At 53.1% G+C, this 24,238-nt stretch overlaps 1 protein-coding gene across 13 annotated transcripts in view; it reads left to right on the top strand.

The window, feature by feature from the left end:
* DOT1L (DOT1 like histone lysine methyltransferase) overlaps nt 1-23,429 on the top strand; it is a 65,568-nt gene extending 42,139 nt beyond the window's left edge. For 9 of the 13 annotated variants that reach the window (XM_036312869.1, XM_036312873.1, XM_036312875.1 and 6 more), the window contains 16 exons: nt 790-900; nt 1,183-1,417; nt 3,751-3,864; nt 4,685-4,776; nt 5,219-5,320; nt 5,687-5,824; nt 6,833-6,958; nt 8,937-9,421; nt 9,581-9,716; nt 10,234-10,377; nt 11,845-11,974; nt 13,213-13,790; nt 14,060-14,265; nt 16,406-16,470; nt 16,911-17,846; nt 18,596-23,429. In XM_036312869.1, coding sequence (XP_036168762.1) covers nt 790-900; nt 1,183-1,417; nt 3,751-3,864; nt 4,685-4,776; nt 5,219-5,320; nt 5,687-5,824; nt 6,833-6,958; nt 8,937-9,421; nt 9,581-9,716; nt 10,234-10,377; nt 11,845-11,974; nt 13,213-13,790; nt 14,060-14,265; nt 16,406-16,470; nt 16,911-17,846; nt 18,596-19,185 — 4,188 coding nt within the window. In that variant the 3' untranslated portion in view covers nt 19,186-23,429. The remainder of the gene's footprint in view (nt 1-789; nt 901-1,182; nt 1,418-3,750; nt 3,865-4,684; nt 4,777-5,218; nt 5,321-5,686; nt 5,825-6,832; nt 6,959-8,936; nt 9,422-9,580; nt 9,717-10,233; nt 10,378-11,844; nt 11,975-13,212; nt 13,791-14,059; nt 14,266-16,405; nt 16,471-16,910; nt 17,847-18,595) is intronic. The other 4 variants (XM_036312879.1, XM_036312878.1, XM_036312877.1 and 1 more) reach the window with 4 other exon arrangements.
* Nucleotides 23,430-24,238: the final 809 nt, after the last annotated feature.

The raw sequence follows: 24,238 nt of genomic DNA on the forward strand, positions 1-24,238 counted from the left end.
AGGGAGGTGCTCGAGCCACGCTGACCCACCACATCTGGAACACAAGATGTTCCTCTTCCTAAACAGGCAACTGCTTCTAAGTAGTACGCCACATTTGCTAGAGGGGAGTGGCCTAGATTCTGACATGGTGGTTCTACTGCCTCTCCCAGTGTCCCTGCAATGCCCAGTCCTCAAACCTGCCTCCTTCGGACCTCAGAGTACATCTGTCCAAATGTCAGTGTTTCTGGAGACTCAGACAAGCATCTGAGCAGGAAGAACTCCCCATGACCTAGAGTCCTGTGTCATTCCTGCCATACTTGGGATATCTGGGTCTTAATGAGGTTACCCACCCTCAGCACAAAGAACAAACTAAGCCAGCCAGCACCATCCTCTTTCCTTCTCCTACAGCCTTTCCAGTAACCCTCACTTGGCCGAGATGTACTTCAGTGGGGGTCCCTGTACTCCCCGAGAGGAGAGAGGACTGTCAGGCAGTTTCTTTGTGTGCACCCAGAGCCTTTTTATCTTTGATTTTATTTCCTCGCACATGTCACGCACAGGTCAGAAAGCCTCGGGTTTCTGACTGAGAGGTCTAGGGTGTCTGCACCCAGGCAGTAGATACACACATGGCTCGTGGCTGGCTAAGGCTTGGGACGGCTCACGTGCTCCTCTGTGCCTTACTTTCCTCTGTACAGCAGGCAGAGGAGTTGGCCTGAGCAGAGCTGGGCCAGGTAGCCCACCTTGGTGGCACTTTTGGGTCATGCCCACACTTTGGGGGACATGTTGACACTTTGGGGGACACTTGTTTTCTAGGAGGAACAAGAGGCAGCTAGGCGCCGGCAGCAGCGAGAAAACAAGAGTAATACAACCACCCCCACGAAGGTGCCTGAGAGCAAGGCGGCTGTGCCTGCGGACACCTCTGTGGTAAGTGCCCTCCAACCCCTTCTCTTGGGCTTGGGGCCCCATAGGGCTATTGACGGGCACAGCCCTCATTATAGAGGGAGGGGCTGGGCTCTTCCAACCAGAGAGGTGGTCCTGCTCAGTGCACACGTGGGTTGGCTGATCACTGGGCTCTGGAGGAGGGAAGGGGGTTCCTGGGTTTCAGGTGCCTCTGTTCAGTTGCTCTCCCAGAGCCTGTGTTGTGGGCTCATTATTAATGGGAAGAGGGGTGGGAGCATTGCTCTCTCAATGACCTCTGTTCACTAGGATTCTGGTGCTGAGGAAGAGAAAGCAGCGACCACCGCTATCAAGAAGCCATCTCCCTCCAAAGCACGGAAGAAGAAGCTGAACAAGAAGGGCCGGAAGCTGGCTGGACGGAAGCGCGGACGTCCCAAGAAGATGAGCACTGCGAACCCTGAGCGTAAGCCCAAGAAGAACCCTACTGCACTGGACCTCCTGCACGCCCAGACTGTGTCCCAGACGGCGACACCCTCACCACAAGGTGAGCCAGGCCTCAGAGCCCTCCTTAGGGCCGCTCAGGCTCCATGGGTCATGCTCCAGAGGGCACCTCATGATGTCCTCATGGTTCGCCTGGGCCTCACTTCACCCAGATAATCTGCCAAGAGCAAATCCTGGTGGGGGCTTTTCCATCACATCCTGCCATCCAGGGCTTTGATAACATCAGCAGCTATGGCAGAAATAGCACTGCTCACAGAAATTTCTTACATTATGAGGGCATTCGTCTCAGCTTCTAGAACTGCTGAGATGCAGTATCTGGTTATGCCTTTGGACTGTAAGAGCTGTGTTGAGTCTTTTATTTTATTTTATTATTTTTTAAAAATATATTTTATTGACTTTTTACAGAGAGGAAGGGAGAGGGATAGAGAGTTAGAAACATTGATGAGAGAGAAACATGGATCAGCTGCCTCCTGCACACCTCCTACTAGGGATGTGCCCGCAACCAAGGTGCATGCCCTTGACCGGAATCAAACCTGGGACCTTTCAGTCGGCAGGCCGATGCTCTATCCACTGAACCAAACCGGTTAGGGCGAGTCTTATCTTTTAAAAAGTTGGAGAAGCCTGGGTAGTGTGGCTCAGTGGTTGAGCATTGACCTATGAACTAGGAAATCACAGTTCAATTCCTGGTCAGGGTACATGCTCAGGTTGTGGGTTTTATCCCCAGTAAGGGGTATGTCGGAGGGAGCTCATCGATGACTCTTTCCCATCATTGATGTTCCTATCTTTCTCTCCCTCTCTGAAATCAATAAAAATACATTTTTTAAAAATTTTTTAATTAAATATTTATTGTTCAGATTATTACATTTGTTCCTCTTTTTTCCCCCCATAACTCCCCTCCTTCCAGTTCCCACCCCACCCTCTGCCCTGACTCCCCACCCACTGTCCTCATCCCTGGGTGCACGATTTTTGTCCAGTCTCTTCCCGCATCTCCCACACCCCTTTCCCCCCCAAGAATAGTCAGTCCATTCCCTTTCTATGTCCCTGATTCTCTTATAATCTACAGTTCATTCTGTTCATCAGATTATTTATTCACTTGATTCTTAGATTCACTTGTTGATAGATGCATGTTTGTTGTTCATAATTTGTATCTTTACCTTTTTCTTCTTCTTCCTCTTCTTAAAAGAAACCTTTCAGTATTTCATATAATACTGGTTTGGTGGTGATGAACTCCTTTAGCTTTTCCTTATCTGTGAAGCTCTTTATCTGACCTTCAATTCTGAATGATAGCTTTGCTGGATAAAGTAATCTTGGTTGTAGGTTCTTGGTATTCATCACTTTGAATATTTCTTGCCACTCCCTTCTGGCCTGCAAAGTTTCTGTTGAGAAATCAGCTGACAGTCGTATGGGTATTCCCTTGTAGGTAACTGAGTTTCTTTCTCTTGCTGTTTTTAAGATTCTCTCTTTATCTTTTGCTCTTGGCATTTTAATGATGATGTGTCTTGGTGTGGTCCTCTTTGGATTCCTTTTGTTTGGGGTTCTCTGCGCTTCCTGGACCTGTAAGTCTATTTCTTTGACGAGGTAGGGGAAGTTTTCTGTCATTATTTCTTCAAATAGGTTTTCAATATCTTGCTCTCTCTCATCTTCTGGCACCCCTATAATTCTGATGTTGGTACGCTTGAAGCTGTCCCAGAGGCTCCTTACACTATCTTCGTATTTTTGGATTCTTTTTTCATTTTGCTTTTCCGGTTGGGTGTTTTTTGCTTCTTCACATTTCAAATCTTTGACTTGATTCTTGCGCTCCTCTGGTCTGCTGTCGGGAGTCTGTATAATATTATTTATTTCAGTCAGTGTATGCTTAATTTCTAGTTGGTTCTTTATCGTAACATCGAGGTCTCATTAGATTTCTTGTAGATCTCATTAAGTTTATCGGCAGCTTCTAGACAGTTCTTGAGAGACCTTAAAAGTGTGGTTCTGAACTCTATGTCCTCCCTTGACAATTTTGTCCTGTTTCTTTGTCTCCGCATTTTTTGTGCTTTCTTGGTGCACCCCCTTGTGGTCTTTGTGCGCAGTCTTGTTGTAGTTAAGCCTTGATTGTTGTAGTTAATACTTGGGGGATTTGACCTCCAGGCCAACTGGCTGTGAGAGTCAGCAGTGTCTGCAGTGAGAGAACTTCTGTCCTCTGGGGAGGTGCTAATCTAGCCTTTGCCTGAGGCTATCCAGCAAATTGCTCTGTGCAGGGCTTGGGCGGGGCGGGTCTCACAGGATCAACAAAAAATACATTTTCTTAAAAGGCTTGAAAAGTTCCATAGAACAATCTGGAATTCCCTCAGGGCATTCCAGTCAGTGTTGACACGTAAATGTTGCTGTTTCTTGCAGATTCATACAAGTCACCTCACAGCCCATTTTATCAGCTACCTCCCAGCGTGCAGCGGCACCCCCCTGACCAACTGTTGCTAGCACCCACCCCGCCCGCACTGCAGAAGCTGCTAGGTGAGCTGGCGCCGCAAACATTTGTGGGTTCGTGTGCAGATTCTAACTTAACAGCTCTGAGAAGAAGGGGCGGGTCCGAGGTTCTGCCTCTCTGGCAAGCCCCCTGTGATACCCGCAGCAAACTGGCCACACTGGAGTCCCGAGGGCTCAGGCTCAGTCCTGCCAGGTGGTGCCTGGGCTTTTAGGCCAGCAGGACCCGTGTGGTCTTCTTAGGCTGAAGCTCTGCCCCCCAGGGGACACTGGGCCATGTCTGCGGACATCTGTGGTTATATGGGGGGTGCTCCTGTATATAGTGGGGGACAGGGATGCTGCTCACTTCCCCACAGTACCCAGGACAGCCCCACATAATGACCCAGCCCCATAGTTCTTAGAGTGTGGGAAGAGCCTGTCAGGGATAGGCTGGGGCTGTGAGGGAGCAGGCACCTGCTCACCTTGCGGTGCTTGACCGATAAGCTTCTCATCTCTTTTGAAAACTGGGTGAAGGAAATGCCTTTGAATTGTGGGAGCCATCAGTTTCCCCACTTGAACAGCATGTGTTTACTGGGAAAACTGGGAAATTTGGTCACAGAAACCCGCAGTCTTGGGGAGAAAGAAAATGTGCGTGGTGATGGCAGGAACTGCAAAGGGCTTCATGGGGGGACACTAGCCATAGGTGCAGGAGAGTGGTGATGCCAAGGCATTGTGGAGCCAAAGGTGCTGGCACAGTGACAGGTGATTTTCCGCAGCATCTGACAATGAGTGCCCCCAAGCTTCCCCTACCAACACAGCTTCCAGCCTCAGCTGGATGGCTTCTGTACTGAGACCTTGTCCCCGGTTCTAGAGTCCTTCAAGATTCAGTACCTGCAGTTCCTGGCATACACGAAGACCCCTCAGTACAAGGCCAGCCTGCAGCAGCTATTGGACCAGGAGAAGGTGAGGGGTGCCTGCTTTTGTGTTCCCAGCACTCTGCCGAGGGGTGAGCCAGGCAAGCCCCCAGCCTGCCACCCCCCAACAACCCCAGCCCGCCCAGAACATGCCCTGCTTCCTGTTACGTCCCCTTGTCCCTGCCCAGAGGGCCTGCTGCTGCCCGTGCTGAGAGGTGTCTGTCATCCCCAGTTAGTAAACTCAAATAGCCACTGAGTTGGTACCACCTTCCGATAAAGTCTGAGATGGAGGACCAGCCGACGTGCCCAGTGTATGCATGTGTTGCCACCTGTGAGCATAGGGAGGTGGCAGCTCTCGCAGGTCAGGGAATGGACAGTGGTCTTTATCAGTGAGATGGGCTGGGCAGTGTCCCATCAGCACTCCTTTGAGCCTGTTTGAGGGAAGAGATGGTGTGGGCTGGGCTCACTCACCAGCCCTCTGTCTCCTACAGGAGAAGAATGCCCGGTTGCTGGGTGCCGCACAGCAGCTGTTCGGTCACTGCCAGGCCCAGAAAGAAGAAATAAAGAAGCTTTTTCAACAGAAACTGGATGAGGTAGAGCTACCTGAGGCCAGGATGACTCAAGTACAGAATTGAGGGGTGGGCAGGGGCTGGGCGGGGGGGCACAGCCCAGGGCAACTGAGATAAGAAGGACTGTTTCCTTTCAGATATTTTTTTCTGGTAGTCTAGAACTTGGGCTCTGGACAGAAGGCTGTTCCCAGCAGCCCCTCATGGGGCCTGCACAGGCTTGTGTCTTGAGGTCACCCCCTTGTTCCCTTTCTGGGGGACTGTACTTAGTCTCTCCTGTCTATGACTAGTACAGTGCCGCCCCGGTCTTGTCTGGGCGAAAGCCAATCCCTTCCCCTCCCTACCATGGTTGCACCTCCCTGCAAGCCCAGCCTTGCTGTTGTGTGTCCACAGTTGGGAGTGAAGGCGCTGACCTACAGTGACCTGATCCAAGCTCAGAAAGAGATCTCAGCTCACAACCAGCAGCTGCGAGAGCAGACGGAGCAGCTGGAGAAGGACAACAGGGAGCTGAGAAGCCAGAGCCTGCAGCTGGTGGGTGCCCAGAGAAGGCAGCAGTTCCAGCACATTCCAGAGCGAGCAGAATCCTTAGATCTCAGACCAGGGGGAGGGCCAGGTGTCCCTCAGTTGATGGGTCTGGAGGCCCAGCTGCTGATGTGTGTCCCAAGACAGATAACCCGAGGTTGCCTCTGGGGCCCAGCACATTGTCCTGAGTTTCCGTGACTGCCTTAGTCCGAGTGAGCCCAGAGCCCCTCCCCATGTCTCTGACCTAGTTCATTTGAGGAATGCTGGCACAGCTTTACTTGGCTCTCAGAGCACATGAGCATGAGCTGAACTTGCCCCGGAATGTGGCTTCTTAAATTCCTTTCAGGGGCGTCCAAAGACTCATGATTTTACTAGATGGGACTTTTTTTTTTTTTTTAATCCTCACCCAAGTATATAGTTTTCATTGATTTTAGAAAGAAAGAGAGAAGCATTAGGGATTCTTTCCCCCTCCCCCCATGGTTGTCTGTGCTATGAGATTCTTTTCCCTTCCCCACGTGGGAGTCTGTACTTGTTCAATAAATTTCCACCTTTGCTATAAAAAAAAGAGAGAGAAGCATTAATTGGTTGTCTTCCATACACACCTTACCAGGAATCAAACATGCCACCTTTCAGGTTATGGGACGGTGCTCCAGTCATCTGAGCCACACTGGCCAGGGACTAGATGGACCTTTTGAGGGGGCCTGGACTTTCCCAGTCTTTCCTCCTGGGATCCCCCTGGATGTGCAGGGGCCTCCCTTCTAATGGGTCCCCTTGCTTTGTCCCATAAGACCCCTCGCCATACTCCTGTGGGTATTTCTTATGGGAACCCTGGTCTCTGGCTGTCTCTGCAGCCTGGCCTTCCAAAAGCAGGAAGGAGAGTGGGACTGGCCCCCAGGACACCTGCCCTGTCTCCTCCCAGAGCCCAGTGTCAGGGCAGGAAGCAGGTCCCAGGGGGCCGTCCTGTCCTCCCTATAGCCGCACACATGCTCATGGCCCGGGATTGCCTTGTCCCCACAGCTGAAGGCTCGGTGTGAGGAGCTGAAGTTGGACTGGTCCACACTGTCCCTGGAGAACCTGCTAAAGGAGAAGCAGGCCCTGAAGAGCCAGATCTCTGAGAAACAGAGGCACTGCCTGGAGCTGCAGGTAGGGGGGCAAGGAATGGGGTTGCCTTGGCCTCTCGGGGCTTCAGCTATGGTGTTAGGAACATGGTCAGTGCTATTGGCAGACCCACCAAACCCATCCTCCTCCCAAGGACAGTGTACTAGTTCTGGTATCACATTAAGAACAGCCTAACACCCCATCATCAGCCTAAAGGGAAACAAGAAGTAGGGCCGGTGGGCACTCCACTCTACCTACCCTAGGGCATCTCATCTGATCCTAAACCTAACGTGTGCCTGAGCGCCCCCTGGTGAAGCATTTCTGACACAGTCACTGGACAGACTTGTGTTTGCGCATTAAAACAAAACAGATTGTACATTTTTTCTTATTTTTAAAAAATATACTTTTATTGATTTCAGAGAAGAAGGGAAAGGGAGAGAGAGAGAAATATCAGTGATAAGAGAGAATCATCGATCATCTGCCTCCTGTACATCCCCTACTGGGGACCGAGCCCACAACCCAGGCATGTGCCCTGACTGGGAATCAAACAATGACCTCCTGGTTCATAGGTCGATGCTCAACCACTGAACCACACCAGCCAGGCGGCTTGTGCTTTTTCTGATAGGGTAACTCGTTTATTGAGGTCAGCTAGAAAAAAGTTCGGGGAAGGAGAAAACATAACACAGGTCATGGCTGAGTTCCTGAGTACAGAACTTACAAGTAACAATGAGGAAAGTAAAGAGACGTGGGGCATGAGCACTGGTCATTATGAAAGCTCCGTGTATACACACGAGGTTCTACTGCATTTACCCAGCTCAGCTTCATAACATAGAGCATTGCCGGTCGCCAGACCCTGGGGGCTCTTTTAAGTGGTTTATTATAAAATGAAACTGCAATGAATTTTTCTGCACCGTGATTTATTTTAAGGATATTTCTGTAAATATGTAGTCCCCAAAATAGATCTGTGAGCAGTTTAAGGTCCTGTGATACATGGCCTAGGTGTGTCATAGAAAGAGGTTTGTCTCGAGCCGGTGTTCTCAGTGGTTAGAGCATCAGCCGAGGACTAAAGTCTCCTGTTCAGTGCCAGTCAAGGGCACATACTTTGGTTGCAGGTTCGATCCCCTTTGAGGGGGCCCAGACATTCCCAGTGCAGGAGGCAACCAATCAATGTGTCTCTCACGTTGATGTTTCTCTCTGTCTCATCCCCTCCCTCCCACTCTCTTTAAAAATCAATGGAAAAAATTGGGTGAGGATTAACAACAAAAAAAGAGGTTTGCTGACTGCTACAAAAGCCAGGCCTTGTTTCCATGGGTGTACCTGCAAGAGAAGTCTCCACAGGGAATATATTTGGTTTCTGGCTCTTCTGTGTAATAAGAGATGATACATTTTCATATAGAGAAAAAGCCCAAACATAGTGTAAGAAGAAAAGTGCCCTGTGGCCTGGCAGGTGTGGCTCGCCGGTTGAGCATTGACCCAGCGACCAGGAGGTCCCAATCAGGCATATGTCTGGGCTGTGAGCTCAGTCCCCAGCAGGGGGTGTGCAGGGGGTAGCCGATCAATGGTGTTTCTCTCTCATCAATGTGTCTATCTCTAAAAATCAATAAAAAAACATATTTTTAAAAAGCCCTGTGTCTGACCCCTGGAAGGAAATGCTATTTCAGGGTTTTTCCCAATGTATGCTCTTGAGAGCGCTAAGTCCTCTGTTCCTTGCTTTCCTGGGGACGTCTTTTAGTTTCAGCAGATGTGCATCTGCAGAACCACTTTTAACACTCACATGCTGTTTTATCCGTCCACCCAGAGCGCCCTGACCGGGTTTGGGTGGTTGGCTGCTCTGGCTTCCCCTTTACACACACAGTCAGTCTGCCTCCTTGTAGTTACTCTGGGGGCATCCTTCTCGCCCTCCTGGGATGGTCTCCTCTGGTGGGTTGCTGGGCTTGGCTGGCCTCTGTTCTGGGGCCTTCGGTGGGTGTGCAGGAGCCTCTCTCCCAAGCAAGCTGAGGGTCTGACACCCTCGCTCTTCCAGATTAGCATCGTGGAGCTGGAAAAGAGCCAGCGGCAGCAGGAGCTCCTGCAACTCAAGTCCTGCGTGCCGCCTGATGATGCTGTGTCCCTGCACCTACGAGGGAAAGGTGGCCTGGGCCGAGAACTGGAGGCGGAACCCAGCCGGCTGCACCTTGAACTGGACTGCTCCAAATTCTCCCTGCCCCACTTCAGTAGCATGAGCCCGGAGCTCTCCATGAATGGCCACGCGGCCGGCTATGAGCTCTGCAACACACTGAGTCGGCCCTCGTCCAAGCAGAACACCCCCCAGTACCTGGCCTCTCCACTGGACCAGGAGGTGGTGCCATGTACTCCCAGCCACAGCGGCCGGCCCCGGCTTGAGAAGCTATCTGGCTTGGCCTTGCCAGACTACACCAGGCTCTCCCCGGCCAAGCTGGTGCTGAGACGCCACCTGAGCCAGGACCACACTGCCAGTGGCAAGATACCTGCTGGTGAGCTACACCCACGGTGAGTCTGCCCCTGGCGCCCTTGGGCTGTTGTGGGGTTTTGAGAGGGGTTGCTCATCAGTTTGGAAGTGTTTGCTAGGCCCAGGCTGTCAGCTCTGAACACAAAGCCACAGCCACTGGGTCTCCACAGAGAGTGACTGCGGTGTGCGTCTCATTCCAGAACTGAGCACGCCAAGGAGAATGGCCTTCCATACCAGAGCCCGGGCCTCGCCAATGGCATCAAGCTGAGCCCTCAGGACCCACGGCCCTCATCCCCTGTGGCCTTACAGATGACAGGAGAAAAAGGCAGTGAGAAGGTGCAGGCAATCACTGGGAGGGAGGGACTCGGGGTGGAGGTCTTACCTGTGCCTGAGCGAGGCTATGGGGGACACTCAGTGGGTATCCAGAGCGGGTCTGTGAGGGCATCCGGGTGAGGGCATCCGGGTGAGGGCTGTGGAACCAGGAGAGTGTGGGGTGGAGATGGAGGGATAGGGCTTCGTTAGTCAGGTCCCCACCCACAGTTGCTTTACATCTTCAGGAACAAGACTAAGAAAGTGGCAAGATAGTAGAGCCCCCTTAGGGTGGCACTGCCAGGGGGCAGCTCTGTCTCTGCTGAGGTGGCAAGTTTGAAAACCATTAGGTCAGAGTGTGACAGGTAGGGGCCTGGAAGGTCAGGAGAAGCGGTTGGAGCTGGAGGGATAGGCGTTAGTGGGGTGAGGGGACTGTGCTACAGCGGCCCCTTGTCCATGGCTGGAGGGTAGTTGTGTCCTTCGGGTGGTGTCGTGGCCTGGGGTTATCAGGTCAGCAGCAGCAGGCAGTCTGCTGTGTCTGCAGGGTCTGAAGGAGCGCGCCTATGCCAGCAGTGGGGAGGCCATCACCAGCCTACCCGTCAGCATTCCACTCAGCACTGTGCAGCCCAGCAAGCTGCCCGTCAGCATCCCCCTGGCCAGCGTGGTGTTGCCCAACCGTGCCGAGAAGGTAGTGAGTGGGCACCATCGGGGGGCGGGGGCAGTCCAATGCTGTGTTGCTCCGAGAGTATCAGCACAGGCAGAAGAGACTTTTGTCTGGTGTTTGCCCCACAAGACCTCGTCCCTTTTTGTTAAATTGCATGCAATTGAAGTTTGAGAAAAATAGAGCATCCAAGAATCCAGGTTTAATTACATTAACATCTTACGGTGTGTTTTTTTTGTTGTGTTTTAATCTTCATCCAAGGATATTTTTTCCATTGATTTTTAGAGAGAGGGGAGGGAGGGAGGGGGGCGGGAGAGAGAGAAACATCCATGTGAGAGAGACACATCGATTGGTTGTCTCCCATGCGCCCTGAACAGGGCCCAGGATTGAACCTGCAACCCAGGTACATACCCTTGACTGGAAATTGAACCCATGACCCTTCAGTGCACAAGCCGATGCTCTAACCATTGAGCAATCAACCAGAGCACATCTTTTTTTTTTTTTTTTTTTACATCTTGTCATTTTTATCTCAGATCCTTTTTTGTAAATGGTGGTGTGTGCGGGTGGAGAAGGAATAGAACTACCCGATGTGGTAGAAGCTTGAAGCGCATCCGCTTCAGTCCATACCTGCATTCCCCTTGCCTCACGCTTATGGACTCTCTATATAATGCATGTTTTTCTTGTTTTTGTTTTTTTAGGTATAATCCACATACAATTCACCATCTAAAGTGTGTGTTTCAGTGATATTTAGTATGTTCACAGGGCTGGCAACCATCACCTCTATCTAGTTCCAGAGTGTTTTGTCACCCCCCCAAAGGAAGTCCCACCCACATCCATAGTCGTGTGTGTGTCCTATCCCCAACTCTGACAACCACAAACCCACACTTCCTGTCTCCCTGTTCTGGACATTTCACAGAAATAGAATCACACACACTGTGATCTTTTTGTGTCTGGCGTTTCTCACTGAGCATCCTGTTTATAAGGTTCATCCATATTGTAGCAAGTATCAGTGCTTCTCTCCTTTTCGGGGCTGAATAATATTCTCGTGTGGAATGGACACATTGGGGTATTGTTTCATTTATCAATGGTCATTTTTTTGTTTGCACTTTTTGGCCACTGTGAACAGGTGTGTACAGGTTTGTGTAGACAGTGTTTTCATCTCCTTGCACATAGGAGATAAATTGCTGGGTCAGATCATAACTGCAGCTGCAGCCCTCACTGCTTTCCCTGTACCCTTCATCCCCACCCTGAGCCCATTAGCCAGAACGATCCTTTAGGACCCAACTCAGACATCTGTCCCACCCTGATCAGACCCTTCTGGTGGCTGCCCACTGTGCTCACACCCTGAGCAGGTCACTTTCCCTTCTTCGAGCTGCTTTTCACACACCTGCTATTTTCCCTGTTTCATGTCCTCAGCACGTTCTGTGACCCGTGACCCCCTCCCCGACATTCACATGCCGTCCCAGCTCAGCTGACAGTGCATTCTCTCCACAGAGAAGCACCCCCAGTCCTGTGCCTCAGACCCGAGAGTCCTCGTCCACACTTGAAAAGCAGATGGGTGCTAACGCCCATGGTGCTGGGAGCAACGCTGCTGGGAGCAAAAACCTCACCCTGGCGCCCACAGGTAGGGTGCTTCTCCTATTCCTGCCCTGTCTCCGTAGGTCAGCTTCCACCTGTGCCCACTGCCACCTCTCCAGGGGCTGTGCTGGGGGCATAAGGTGTGAACAGTGTCTATAGTGAGGCCCTCAGAGATGCCTGGCTCAGAGCTGACTCCTCCAGCCATGGGGTCTATGCTGAGTCCAGACTGTTGTCCTCCTTAGCAACAGCAGCAGCCCAGTGAGACCTGGGGGTCGGGGACTGTAGGGTGGGCCCTCCGTGCATCACCTGAACCTCTGGCTGGCATCCTGATATGGATGTGCTTGGTCTGACTGTATTAGAGCCTGGGTGGTGTGGTGGCACTGTCCTTGTCAAACCACCGTGGGCTCCGGGGCCACCCAGTTTCTAGCTGGATTCTGATCTCCTTCACAGGGCTCCAATTTTTGACACATCTAGGTGTTGACACAGGGCCCCAGGGTGGGGGGAATTGTGGCTCTGAAGCCGAGAGGCTCTGTCACAGCTGTTCAACTCTAGTTGTGAAAGTCCGTAGACAGGCGGTGGGCATGTGCCAGTAAAACTGCTATAGCAAAGGTTGGCAGCCAAAACGCCGGACCATGGGCTGGGCTGTAGTTTCCTGACTTTTGTGAACACCATGGCCTGTTTGGACATTATTTTTCCAGGCATAAAATTCAGCCCTGGCCAGGTAGCTCAGTTGATTAGATCGTTGTCTCCATACACCAAGGTTGTGGGTTCGATCCCCAGTCGGCACATACAAGAATCAATATCTCTCTCCATTCCTCATTCTCAAAAATCAATTTTTTGAAAATTAAAAAACAAAATAAAATGTAGAGGCCATTACTGAGAGCAGTTCTTCCCCTAGGCTCCCTGCGTCCCACTACTCCAACACGGGGGTGGGGGTGGGGGGCACTTTGCAGCTGGCAGCATGATGAGTTCTGGGCAAAGGACAAATTCCGTCTCAGTTGGATGTCACAAGGGTTTCTGAGCCTCTAGGGGAGGTCCGGAGAGAGGGTTCAGGGTGGGGAGTGGTACACAGGCTCCAGGGCCTCCAGTGATGCCAGATCCAAACATGGGAAGGAGCTCACCATGCCTGAGCACTCTCACCTGCGCTTGCGCCAGCCCAAGGGTGCCTGCCTAGTCCCTTGGTGCCATCTGTGGCCGCACCCACGACATGGAGGGTGCCTCTGCGGGGCTTAGTGTCCTCTCCTGGGATGGGCTTCCCTGAAACACTGTTTCTCTTCCTGGCAGGCTTCTATGCAGGCTCAGTCGCCATCAGTGGCGCCCTGGCAGGCAGCCCGGCCCCACTCGCTCCTGGAGTTGAGCCCCCTGTCTTCGATGAGTCCTCCAGCTCGGGGAGCCTCTTCACTACCATGGGCTCCCGCAGCTCCACCCCACAGCACCCTCAACTGCTAGTGCAACCCCGGAACTCCGGTCCAGCCTCGCCCACGCACCAGCTCTGCGTCAGCCCCCGACTCACCGCTGCCCAGGGCTCACTCCCTGATGCGAGCAAAGGGGACCTTCCCTCTGAGGTTGGCTTCTCAGATCCAGAGAGCGAGGCCAAGAGGAGGATCATCTTCACCATCTCAGCTGCTGCCAGCAGCACCAAGCAGTCACCTTCCAACAAGCACAGCCCTCTGCCTGGGGGTGCTCGTGGAGACAGCAGTCAGAGCCATGGGCAGGACAGTCGAAAGCGGGGCAGGAGGAAGCGGGCATCCGCGGGGACCCCCAATCTGAGCTCAGGCGTGTCCCCCAAGCGCCGGGCCTTACCATCCGTTGCCGGCCTCTTCACTCAGTCTTCAGGGTCTCCCCTCAACCTGAACTCTATGGTGAGGCCAGGAACAAATGTCTGGGGCAGGAGGTAGTGGGGCCACCCAGTACAGACAAGCAGGCACTGGACGTTGGGTCTCTTGTTCCCGGGGCTAGCCGAGATGGGCTGGGCCAGGGGCCCATGCTGGAAGGAACAGCTGGCAGGCGTTGTGATTCCCCAGAACTCCATGCCTGGGTAGCTTAGGCAGAAGGATCAGAGCAAAGCCATTGGGGTTGGTGCTGTGGGAGCCCATTGACAGAGTTGTGCTGTGTCTTGCTGGTCCCTCAGGTCAACAACATTAACCAACCTTTGGAAATCACAGCCATCTCGTCCCCTGAGAGCTCCCTGAAGAGCTCCCCTGTACCTTACCCGGACAATGACCAGCCACCCGTGCTCAAGAAAGAGAAGCCCCTGACCCAGACCAATGGAGCCCACTACTCCCCACTGACCTCCGATGAGGAGCCGGGCTCTGAGGATGAGCAAGGCAGCACCAGGTGAGGGCCAGGCAGGGCAGGCACTCCACCCTTGGGAGAGGGGCGTACACCAGCAGGGTTCTGAAGGACAGGCCCTTGTGGTCATGTGTGACCCAGGGACAGGCAGCTTCCACCTGCCATTAGTTGGGGGGTAAAGGGGGCCTTAACAATCATTCCCCATATTCTCTCCCTCCCCCAGCCCTTGGCAGCCACCATCTACTGTCTGTCTCTATGAATCTGACTTCTCTAGAATCTCGTATGTAACAGTGTAATGTCCTCAAGGTTCATCCATGTCATAGCAGGTGTCAGAATGTTCTTCCTTTTTAAGGCTGAATAATATTCCAGTGTGGATGGACCACATTTTGATTGTCCATTTATCTGTCCATGGACACTGGGGTTGCTTCCAGTTTTTAGCTATTGTGAATGGTGCTGCTGTGAACTGTCATGTATGTTTTTTGTCTCAATTTACCTCATACTAAGTAGAATTTGTCATATATGTAAATATATTTTTATTGATTTCAGAGAGGAAGGGAGAGAGAGAGAGAGAGAGAGAAACATCAATGATGAGAGAATCATTGATTGGCTGCCCCTCGCATGACACCTGCAACCCGGGCATGCACCCTGACGGAGAATCGAACTGTGACCCTCTGGTTCATAGGTTGACACAACAACTGAGCCACACCAACTGGACGTACCAAGTAGAATTGCTGGGTCACATGGTCATTCTATGTTTAATTTTTGAGGAACCGCCATCCTGTTTTCCACAATGGCCACTCCATTGTACATTTCCACCAGCTGTGCACTCAGGTTCGAGTTCCCCCACATTCTCACCAGCACTTGTTATTGTCTGATTTTGTTCTTTTTTTTTTTTTTTTTTAATATTTTATTGATTTTTTACAGAGAGGAAGGGAGAGAGATAGAGAGAGTGAGAAACATCGATCAGCTGCCTCCTGCACATCTCCTACTGGGGATGTGCCCGCAACCCAGGTACATGCCCTTGACCGGAATCGAACCTGGGACCTTTCAGTCCGCAGGCCGACGCTCTATCCACTGAGCCAAACCGGTTTCGGCTGTCTGATTTTGTTCTTAATGTGAATTCCTTTCTTATGGGTGTGAAGTGGTGTCTCACCATGGTCCTGACTTTCATCTGCCTGACTAGTCATGTTTAGTATCTTCTCATATGCTGATTGGCTGTCTGTGTGTATCTGTCCAGGGTCTTTGGCCCTTCCTTTAATTGGGTGTACTTTGCTGTTGTTGATTTATGAGCGTTCTTTATTCTAGATCAACGGTTCTCAACCTGTGGGTCGCCAACCTGTGGGTCACGACCCCTTTGGGGGTTGAACGACCTTTTCACAGGGGTCGCCTAAGACCATTGGAAAACACATATATAATTACATATTGTTTTGTGATTGATCAGTATGCTTTAATTATGTTCAGTTTGTAACAGTGCAATTTGGGGTCACCACACATGTCTTAAAGGGTCGCAGCATTAGGAAGGTTGAGAACCACTGTTCTAGGTACGTGATCCCTTGTGGTATGACTTTCCCCTCCCTCCCTGGGTTAAATTTTGACGAAGTTCCATTTATCTGTTTTTTCTTTTTGTTGCCTATGTTTTTGGTGTCTCATCAAAGTGATTTTATTTTGTTTTTTCCACATATATATGTTCTTAAAGATTGCACTTGGGTAGTCTTCTTTTGTCTCAGGCACATCCAACTTATCAATTTCCAGATTCATTTGGAAGTTCTATGTCCTTGGGAAAAGGCCATAATACACTGATACATAGAATGCGCACTATTTATAATTTGGGGCTGCTATGAATTCCACTTTGCTGAAGTGTACTACAGCCTATGTGTCACATGCATGACATACTATAGATGACATGGCAAACACAAGGGTTTAAAGAGATTGAGAGATGGTTCTATCTGGGACATGTGTGTGTCTCTGTATCTGGGGAAGTGGAATGCCGGTTCCTCTTTAGCTGTTGAACCCTCAGTAATTGGGCTGCAACATGGACATAACAGCCATGGGTCGTTCTTGAAGGAGGTCCAAGGGCAGGGGAGCTGTGTGTCTACTGCTGCTCTACCTCCCTGGGCGATTCAGTGAACATACAGCTCTCAGGATGCACAGGGATTTCAAACAGTCATATTTTTTTTCTTGATAGAATTGAGAGAAAAATTGCAACTATCTCCTTAGAAAGCAAATCTCCTCCGAAAACCTTGGAAAATGGTGAGTAACAGTGCTCCATTGCATGAGTCCCCAGTGCTAGGTGGCATGCCCTATCTTTTCTGCACAGGCGCTCCTGAGCACAGTGGTGCTAGAAAGGCCATTCCACCACAGGCCAGTCTTGGTGCTGCCAGGTACCATATCCTCAGTTGCCTGGGCAGCAGACCTGTTTCCTTCTTGGTGAAATGGGCCAAAGTCTGATTTGTGTTGACTCACTCACCCACCTGCCCTCCCACAGAAGCACTCCTTTCATCTTTACCTTCTCCTGTAGTCCGTCCCACCCTAACCACATGGAGGACCAACCTTTTCTGGGTGGAAGGGGCATCCATCATTCTGAGCTGTGGTGCTTCCTCCCGACCCCCTCGGAGACCTTCTACCACAGCTCCCGTCCCACTTGACCCCTTGGAGGTACCCAGGCCTCAGCCCCTGCCTCTCCTCATCAGGTGGCAGCCTGGTAGGAAGGAAGCCGATGCCCTCCAGCGAGCCCATCAACAGCAGCAAGTGGAAGTCCACCTTCTCACCCATCGCTGACCTTGGCCTGGCCAAGGCTACTGACAGCCCGCTACAGGCCAGCTCCGCTCTGAGCCAGAACTCCCTGTTCGCTTTTCGGCCCACCCTAGAGGAGCTCAGCTCAGTTGATGCCAAGCTGGCCACCCACCCCAGGAAGAGCTTTCCGGGTGCACTGTCGGGGCCTGGCGGGCTGAGTCCCATCAGCAACCCCCCCAACGGCTTTGCCTTCAGCGGGAGCCTGGCTGCCGACCTCAGTTTACACAGTTTCAGTGATGGTGCTTCTCTCTCCCACAAGGCCCCTGAGGTGGCCAGCCTGGGCGCCCCCCTGAGCTTTTCCGCCCCGAGGGGTAAGGAGAGCAGCACGGAGCCTGGCCCCTTTGTGAACAAGAGGCAGCTGGATGGACTGGGTGGCCCGAAGGGTGAGGGGGTCAAGGGCAGGGAGGGAGAAGTCAGCTTGCCCGTGTGCACACCCTCAGACAAGGCCTCATCACATGGCAAGGTGGGCAAGGGCCGGGACCGCGAGCCTGATTTCAAAAATGGCCACAATCTCTTCATTTCTGCCGCTGCCGTGCCTCCTGGGGGCCTCCTCAGCGGGCCAGGCCTCACCACAGCAGCGTCCTCAGCAAGCGGCACAGCCCCCTCCTCCCAGACACACCGGCCCTTCCTGGGCACTTTTGCACCTGGCCCACAGTTTGCCTTGGGCCCCATGTCCCTGCAGGCCAACTTAGGCTCATCTGTGCTGCAGTCCTTGTTCAGCTCTGTGCCGGCTGCTGCTGGCCTAGTGCACGTCTCATCCGCTGCAACCAGACTGACCAACTCTCATGCCATGGGCAGCTTTTCCTCCGGTGTGGCAGGTGGTGCAGTTGGAGGTAGGCAGAAGCGCGTCTCTCCTGTCTGACTCTCAGGTCCCATGGGACCTGCTCTGGGGTCTGTGACACTACGTCGTCAAGGAAGCCTCCTGGACCACTGTGTTTAATCACAACTGCTTTACAGGTTCCCTTCCAGAGCCCCCTAAGGGGCGAGAGGCTGTGCCCGCGTGTCCCTTTGTGTCCACTTTGCACCTGCCACCTCATTCCTTTTCACAAAATGCAGATATGACTCACATGGGCAGAGCACTCACGCGTGAGTTTGCCTGTCAGGCTTTCTGGTTGTGACAGTGTCTTTCGCACCTTCAGGAGAGCTGGCGCCGTGACTAGAGCTTTCAGGCCTCCCTGTGGAGGTCACCGTCAGATCTGACAGCCTTGGGGACTGTCAGGGCATTGCGGGAGAGTGACCACAGCGCCTCCTGCACTGTGGCTCTTTGTCGGGTGGAGAGGAGCCACTGGCTGGGTCCTCTGCAGTCCCAGACCTCCATAGGTGGCTCCTTGCTGGGTACAGGTGGGCAAGATGCCCACAGCTGGGAACCTAGGAGGGAGTGCTGAGGGGGGTGTGGCATGGGGCCATCCTGCAGGTAAGTCTCACCTGGCCACCTGCACTCCTGCTGCCTGCTGCTTTGTCCCTGCACCTGTGTGCACTCAGAGCTGCGGCTGCTGTCTGCTTCCCCTTTTTTGCGTGTGTCTCTTCGCTTGCCTGGAGAATGCCCGCCTGTTGAAGCTGAGTTTTTCTCTCCTGTTTGCAGGTATCTTTAACCACACGGTGCCTTCCGCCTCCACTCATCCGTTTGGAGCCAGTTTCGGCAGCGGGGCTGCTTGTCGCAGCACCACGCTGAGCTTAACCCCGATGCAGGCGGTGGCCAGTACCCCCGCCTCTTCCTTTCAGGCCCTGTCCTCTGTGGAGACCAGGCAGCCCCCACCCCAGCCTCCTCTGCCCCTGGGTCGGCCCCCTGCGGGGCCACCAGCACTTCACGCGCCCCCCCCTCCTCCTAACGCTGCCTTGCCTCCTGCTCCTGCACTGCTCCCTGCTAACTCTGAGCCTGTGCTCCTGCAGAATCTTGCGCCCCTCCCGGCTAACCAAGCTTTCTTACCTGCCTCCTCTGCCGCCTCTCTGCCTCCTGCTAACGCCTCTCTGTCTATCAAGCTCGCTTCCCTCCCACACAAGGTCTCCCGCCCCTCCTTCATGGTGCACCACCAGCCCCTGCCTGGACTGGCTCTGGCCCAGGCCTCACCCATGATCCCACAGGCCAGCTCCACGGGGCCATCCGCCGTGTGGGTTTCCCTTGGCATGCCGCCTCCTTATGCCGCGCGCCTTGCGGGGGTTAAGCCGCGATAAAGACCTTGGTTAGCTAGCCGTTCTGTTCTGTAAGGTAAGGCTAGAGCCCAACCAGGTGGCCCATACAAGAAACTCACCTGTCCTTTCTTCCACAGAGAGTGGACAGGCCCACAGGGCCCTGCAGAGGGACCTGGGACCGTTAGTTCTGAGAGGCGCTAAGGAAAAATAAGCACAGGGCGGGAAGGGAGACCGTGGCAGCCATGCATATTGACGTCTGAGTGCAGCCTGTGTTCCACCACAGAGTTCAGGAGGGGAGTGGCCAATCCCTTGGTGCCCACTGGACCTTCCCACCAGGTCCCACAGTGCTCCAGGCCAAAGAAATAGCAGATCAGGGAGGCCCTGCAGGCTGGGCAGGCAGGGTACTGCATTAAGTCCTGCATGGAGGGGACCAGGAGGTGGATGCGGCCAGGGTCCTGGCTGTGCAGTCCAGCTCCATTTTGCTGCCACCCTCTGGCTGCATGTCTGCAGTTGTCAGGAACCCAGGAAAACCCAGTGTGGGCCGTTGGGGCAGCTCTGAATCTCAGTGTTGCTGTTTGCCCACTCTTAGGCTTCTCTCAGCCTGTTTTATTGAATGTACCTCATGGTTTTAGGAAATTTTTATGCATTTGAGGCCTCTGGTACTTGGCTGGCCTTCAGAAGATGATGGTTGTGCAGGCCCAACCCACATGCACCAGAGGCCTGTGGGAAATGGGATGAGCATAGCACAGCCACAGGAAGGGCTGCTTGGGCAGGTGATTGGTGCTCCTCTGGCCCTCAAGGATTTCGATGTCAGTGTGGAGTCAGAGAACAGTGTAGGAAGGGCCTGACTTTGGAAATGGGGTAAGGAAGGTGCCTATGAGGCCTGCAGGAAGGCCATCTGCTCCTTTGCTGGCTGTGAGGGTGTTGGGGCCCTGGAGCAGCTGACTCAGCCACTGCTGGTAGGGCAAAGGGCCTTTCTGGGCAAGTCCACAGCCTATGGGGTGAGTACTCCAGGATCAAGCTAGGTGCTAACTGGCACTGAGGACCAGGCATGAGGTCTGCCTGCTCTCCTTGGCCATCTGCATGTGTTTAAGTGGAAATAGACATGAGGCTGCAGGAGTCTGATGGCCTTCTGGTAGTGCCTCAGTCCCAATGGAAAAGTCTGGAAGGTAGGGTGGCTCCAGCTCACAGTGTCCTCATGCTGTCAGAGAAGGCACTGGCTTGAAGAGGTCAAAGATATACACGAGGAAGCATCTGGGTGTCAGGCTCCCTGTCCTGACCCACAGCGGACACCTGCCTTCCATCTTATCCAGGCCCATCACAGGTCTCCCTAGGCTGGACAGTGATGGCCTCACTGCTGGGGCATGCAGGCCTGTCAGTGGGGCTGCCCACAGGTACACCTCCTGCTCACTCCCCATGAGCTGGCATCCGGCGACCAGGGAGGTGAGGAGGCCGGGACCCAGCGCCCCATGAAAGGCCTTGGGCTGGTGACCTCCCACCTCTGACTGAACCAGGGGCATGGCAGGGCGTTGTTTGCAACAAAGTTCCTTCTGTCCATCCATCTGTCTATAGGCTTTGGTTCCCAGCCTGGGGATGTATGGGCCTCTCCCAGTGAGATGCTAACACTGTGCTGCCTTTCCTCCTGCGCCGGTCTCTGCAGGTAACTAGGATTTCTACCTCAACCTCGAGACCTGTGCAAGGATAGGTGGGCTGCAGGGCTGGTGGCCGACCAGATGGCGGGATGGACCGAGGACGAGGCTCTGCTCTGAGTCCACGCTGCGCAGACCTGCGGGAGATGCTGGGCCTGGCTCCAGCTTATACTGTCAATAGTTTTAGATAAAATATTTATCGTTTTTTAAAAAGTATAAACAATTTTGACTTATTCCACCGAAGTCATAAAGGCAACCTATTAAGAAATGTAAATACTATATATGAGAGGATCTATATAAAGATATCGACCGGACGGACTGGCCCGCCAGCAGAGACTCCAACAGCCGGGCCCGGTGCTATCTCGTCGCCAGGCCTTGCCATCTCCACGTTCTCTTGGTGCTGACTCGAGGTTGACCAACGCCAAAACCAGTCCTTGATGCGCCTGCCCTGTCATCCCCAAGCTCTCCCATACCAAAGGCATGCCTATCTCCTGGTCAAGGGTGGTTCGCTTGGTTTTTAATGCCCTTCAGAAAAGGCCCTCTGCCCCACCCCTTCACTGTGAACGCTCCAGCCAGATTGTCAGCCCTGGTCCCAGGGATGGCGCCTTTTGGTGAGGAAGGGCCAGTGGGCGGCCTCTGGATGTTGCACGGAGGAGGGCTGCTGTGAGTGGTGCTCATGGGGCAGGTCTGGTACTTGACTCCAATGTGGGGCTGCTGGGGAGCAAGTGCTTTACTTTGTATGTCTGTACTGTCTCGGGCTTGCGCAGTCAAGCAAGGCACTGGCCGGGGCATGGGGCAGGTTAGCCATGGGTGCCTGGTGTGTCTGTATAGAAGAGAGTCACGCTGACGAGTGACAGTATTTTATAGAGATGTGATGAAAATTTATAAATTTCATAGACTTGACTTCATTTATTTTTAGATTGTATAATGCACAGTAAATGTAAAAAAAAAGTGAGGGGGAAAAACCTTTTTATTTATTCAAGTGCATACAAGTGGCATTGGCCCAGGGCCAAAGCGCCCACATCCCCTTGGTCAGTCTGTATTGCTGCTCCGTGGCCCTTTAATGCCACAGCTGGGTTGACACCTGCCCCCACGCCTGGAGCAGCCTCCCTGGTGCTTGGGAATGAATGCACTGTGGGTAAGCAATGAGGGCAAAGGCCGGCTTCACATGAGGGCAGGAGAGCTGTTCTGATGCTTCTAGAAGTTGCCAACAGGGTTATCGGGTCCCCCCAGTGCTGCAGCCTCTAACAGTCCTGGGTCTCAGTTGAACAGTGTTTGTGCATTTTCCCTGAAAGGGTGTGTCCAGAAGCCCTCAGTCCTCTGGAAGGGCCATCAGCCAAAGGTCCTGGCTGGTAGCAGGGCCTGGACCCCCAGCAGGGGGTGCTTTCAGGCTTAGATTGGTTCAGTCAGAGCCCTGCTATTCTGGTGCTTGTCCCCATGATGGCACCATCAGGGAACATGGGAACCCAAGAAAAGCCTCAAGTTCCTACCTTCCCCAGTCTGGCCAGCACAGCCCATCCTTCCAGATGTGGTTGCCAGGGCCCGTGGCCTGCCTGGGAGGGCTGATGTGGCAAGCCTGGATTGGGCTCACTCCTCCTGATAACTGGAGGCAGGGCTGGAGCCAGCTTTTCTGGGGGGTGGGCAGTGGCCTTGTGGAACACAGGCCCAAAAGGGTGCAGAACAGGCCTGGCTGTTGACTCCCCAATTTCCTCGGGTGCGTCCTGGTAGAGCCCTGTGTACTAGGGGTGATGCCTGGCCCAGAGCCATCGTCAGGCTGTAGATGGTGCTTAGACAGGTTCTCATAACTGGCTGTCTTGTAACTGCTGCCCTGGCTCCCTTACCTCCAGGTCTGTGCTCTTGGCACATGAAGGTGCTGTGCTCACCCCACATCCTGCAATCCCGTTCTCCAGCACAGGGCTCCCTAAAAAAGCTACAGGGTTAGCAGTAGCAAAGTTGCAGCATGTAGCAAGTCCCTGGTCTGGAATCAAGCAACCCTGTAAACACTGCATCACTTCCGTGATAACTGTGTGCCACCGTGCAGGACTTCCTACTGACGTGTTGTATCTGTGTTCCCCACACAACCATGTCTGCCCAAGCGCTGGGGTCTCCTTTCTGTGCACCCTCCAGCCCTCCTACTGTGAGACTGATCAGCCGCTGTTGGCAGTGAGGGCGTGGGGAGGGCAGCGAAGGAGTGGGGCGGGGTGCATGAACAACCATCCCTCTGTGGAGGACAGGTTCTAGTCTCTGGGCAGAGACCAGTGCTGCTGACTCCGGGCAACTTCAGGGAAGCCCAGGGCTATGAGGGTGCTTTGCTCAGGAAAACCTAACTCTGAAGACCCTCCGGTCAGGAGCCAGCCTTCCCTTCCAGCTATGACTTATGATTTATTTAAGACCCGCTCACCCTTTTATTTATCCACGAAGTCCGAAGGAGACTGTTCATCCACCCCGCCCCCGCCCCCATTCCCACGGTCCATCCATGCTGGCTTATGTCTTGTGTCTCAGACCAGCCCTGCTTTGTCCTTCTGGTAGACTGTGTTTCACTTGGGGTTGCTGGTTTGACCCTCTTTTCCCAAGGGAACCCCACTGTACTCTGATTTCCATCTCCAGACTGTAATAAAATGTTTGTTTTCACTTGAACCTGGTCTGCTGGCATTTCTCACATGGTGAGACCTTAGAGGACCTTGAGGGCTCCATGTGTGGAGAATGGTCACTCCCAGCAGAGGCCCCACAGCCCCAAAAGCAGCTGTTGTGGCTTTGGCAGTGAGTGCCCACCTCGGGGAGACCTATCTGACTAGGTCAGGCCTCCTCCCCACCAGAGACGGCACTTCGATGAAAAACCAAACCCTGTGCAAGGTCCTGCCTGCACTCAAAGAATCAGCCTGTGACCGGAGGTGGGATCCCGGGCCATCTGAGGGTCCCATCACCCACCCGTTCTCCCTCAGGGCCCTTGAGCTGGGCTCCCAGCCTCCCTGACTTTCTAGGCCAGCGGTTCTCAACCTGTGGGTTGCCACCCCTTTGGGGGTCGAACGACCCTTTCACAGGGGTCGCCTAAGACCATCGGAAAACACATATATAAACAGTGGTTCTCAACCTTCCTAATGCCACGACCCTTTAATACAGCTCCTCACGGTGTGGTGACCCCCAACCATAAAATGATTTTCGTTGCTACTTCATAACTGTAATGTTGCTACTGTTATGAGTCATAATGTAAATATCTGATATGCAGGATGTACTTTCATTGTTACAAATTGAACATAATTAAAGCATAGTGATTCATCACAAAAACAATATGTAATTATATGTGTTTTCCGATGGTCTTAGGCGACCCCTGTGAAAGGGTCATTCGACCCCCAAAGGGGTCGCAACCCACAGGCTGAGAACCGCTGTTCTAGGCTCTAGGTTCTGTGTCCTCTCCCCTCAATTTGGATGGCCCACCCCTTCCTCCC

The sequence above is a fragment of the Myotis myotis genome, unplaced genomic scaffold, assembly GCF_014108235.1.
Source record: "Myotis myotis isolate mMyoMyo1 unplaced genomic scaffold, mMyoMyo1.p scaffold_m19_p_6, whole genome shotgun sequence".
Taxonomy (NCBI): Eukaryota; Metazoa; Chordata; class Mammalia; order Chiroptera; family Vespertilionidae; genus Myotis; species Myotis myotis.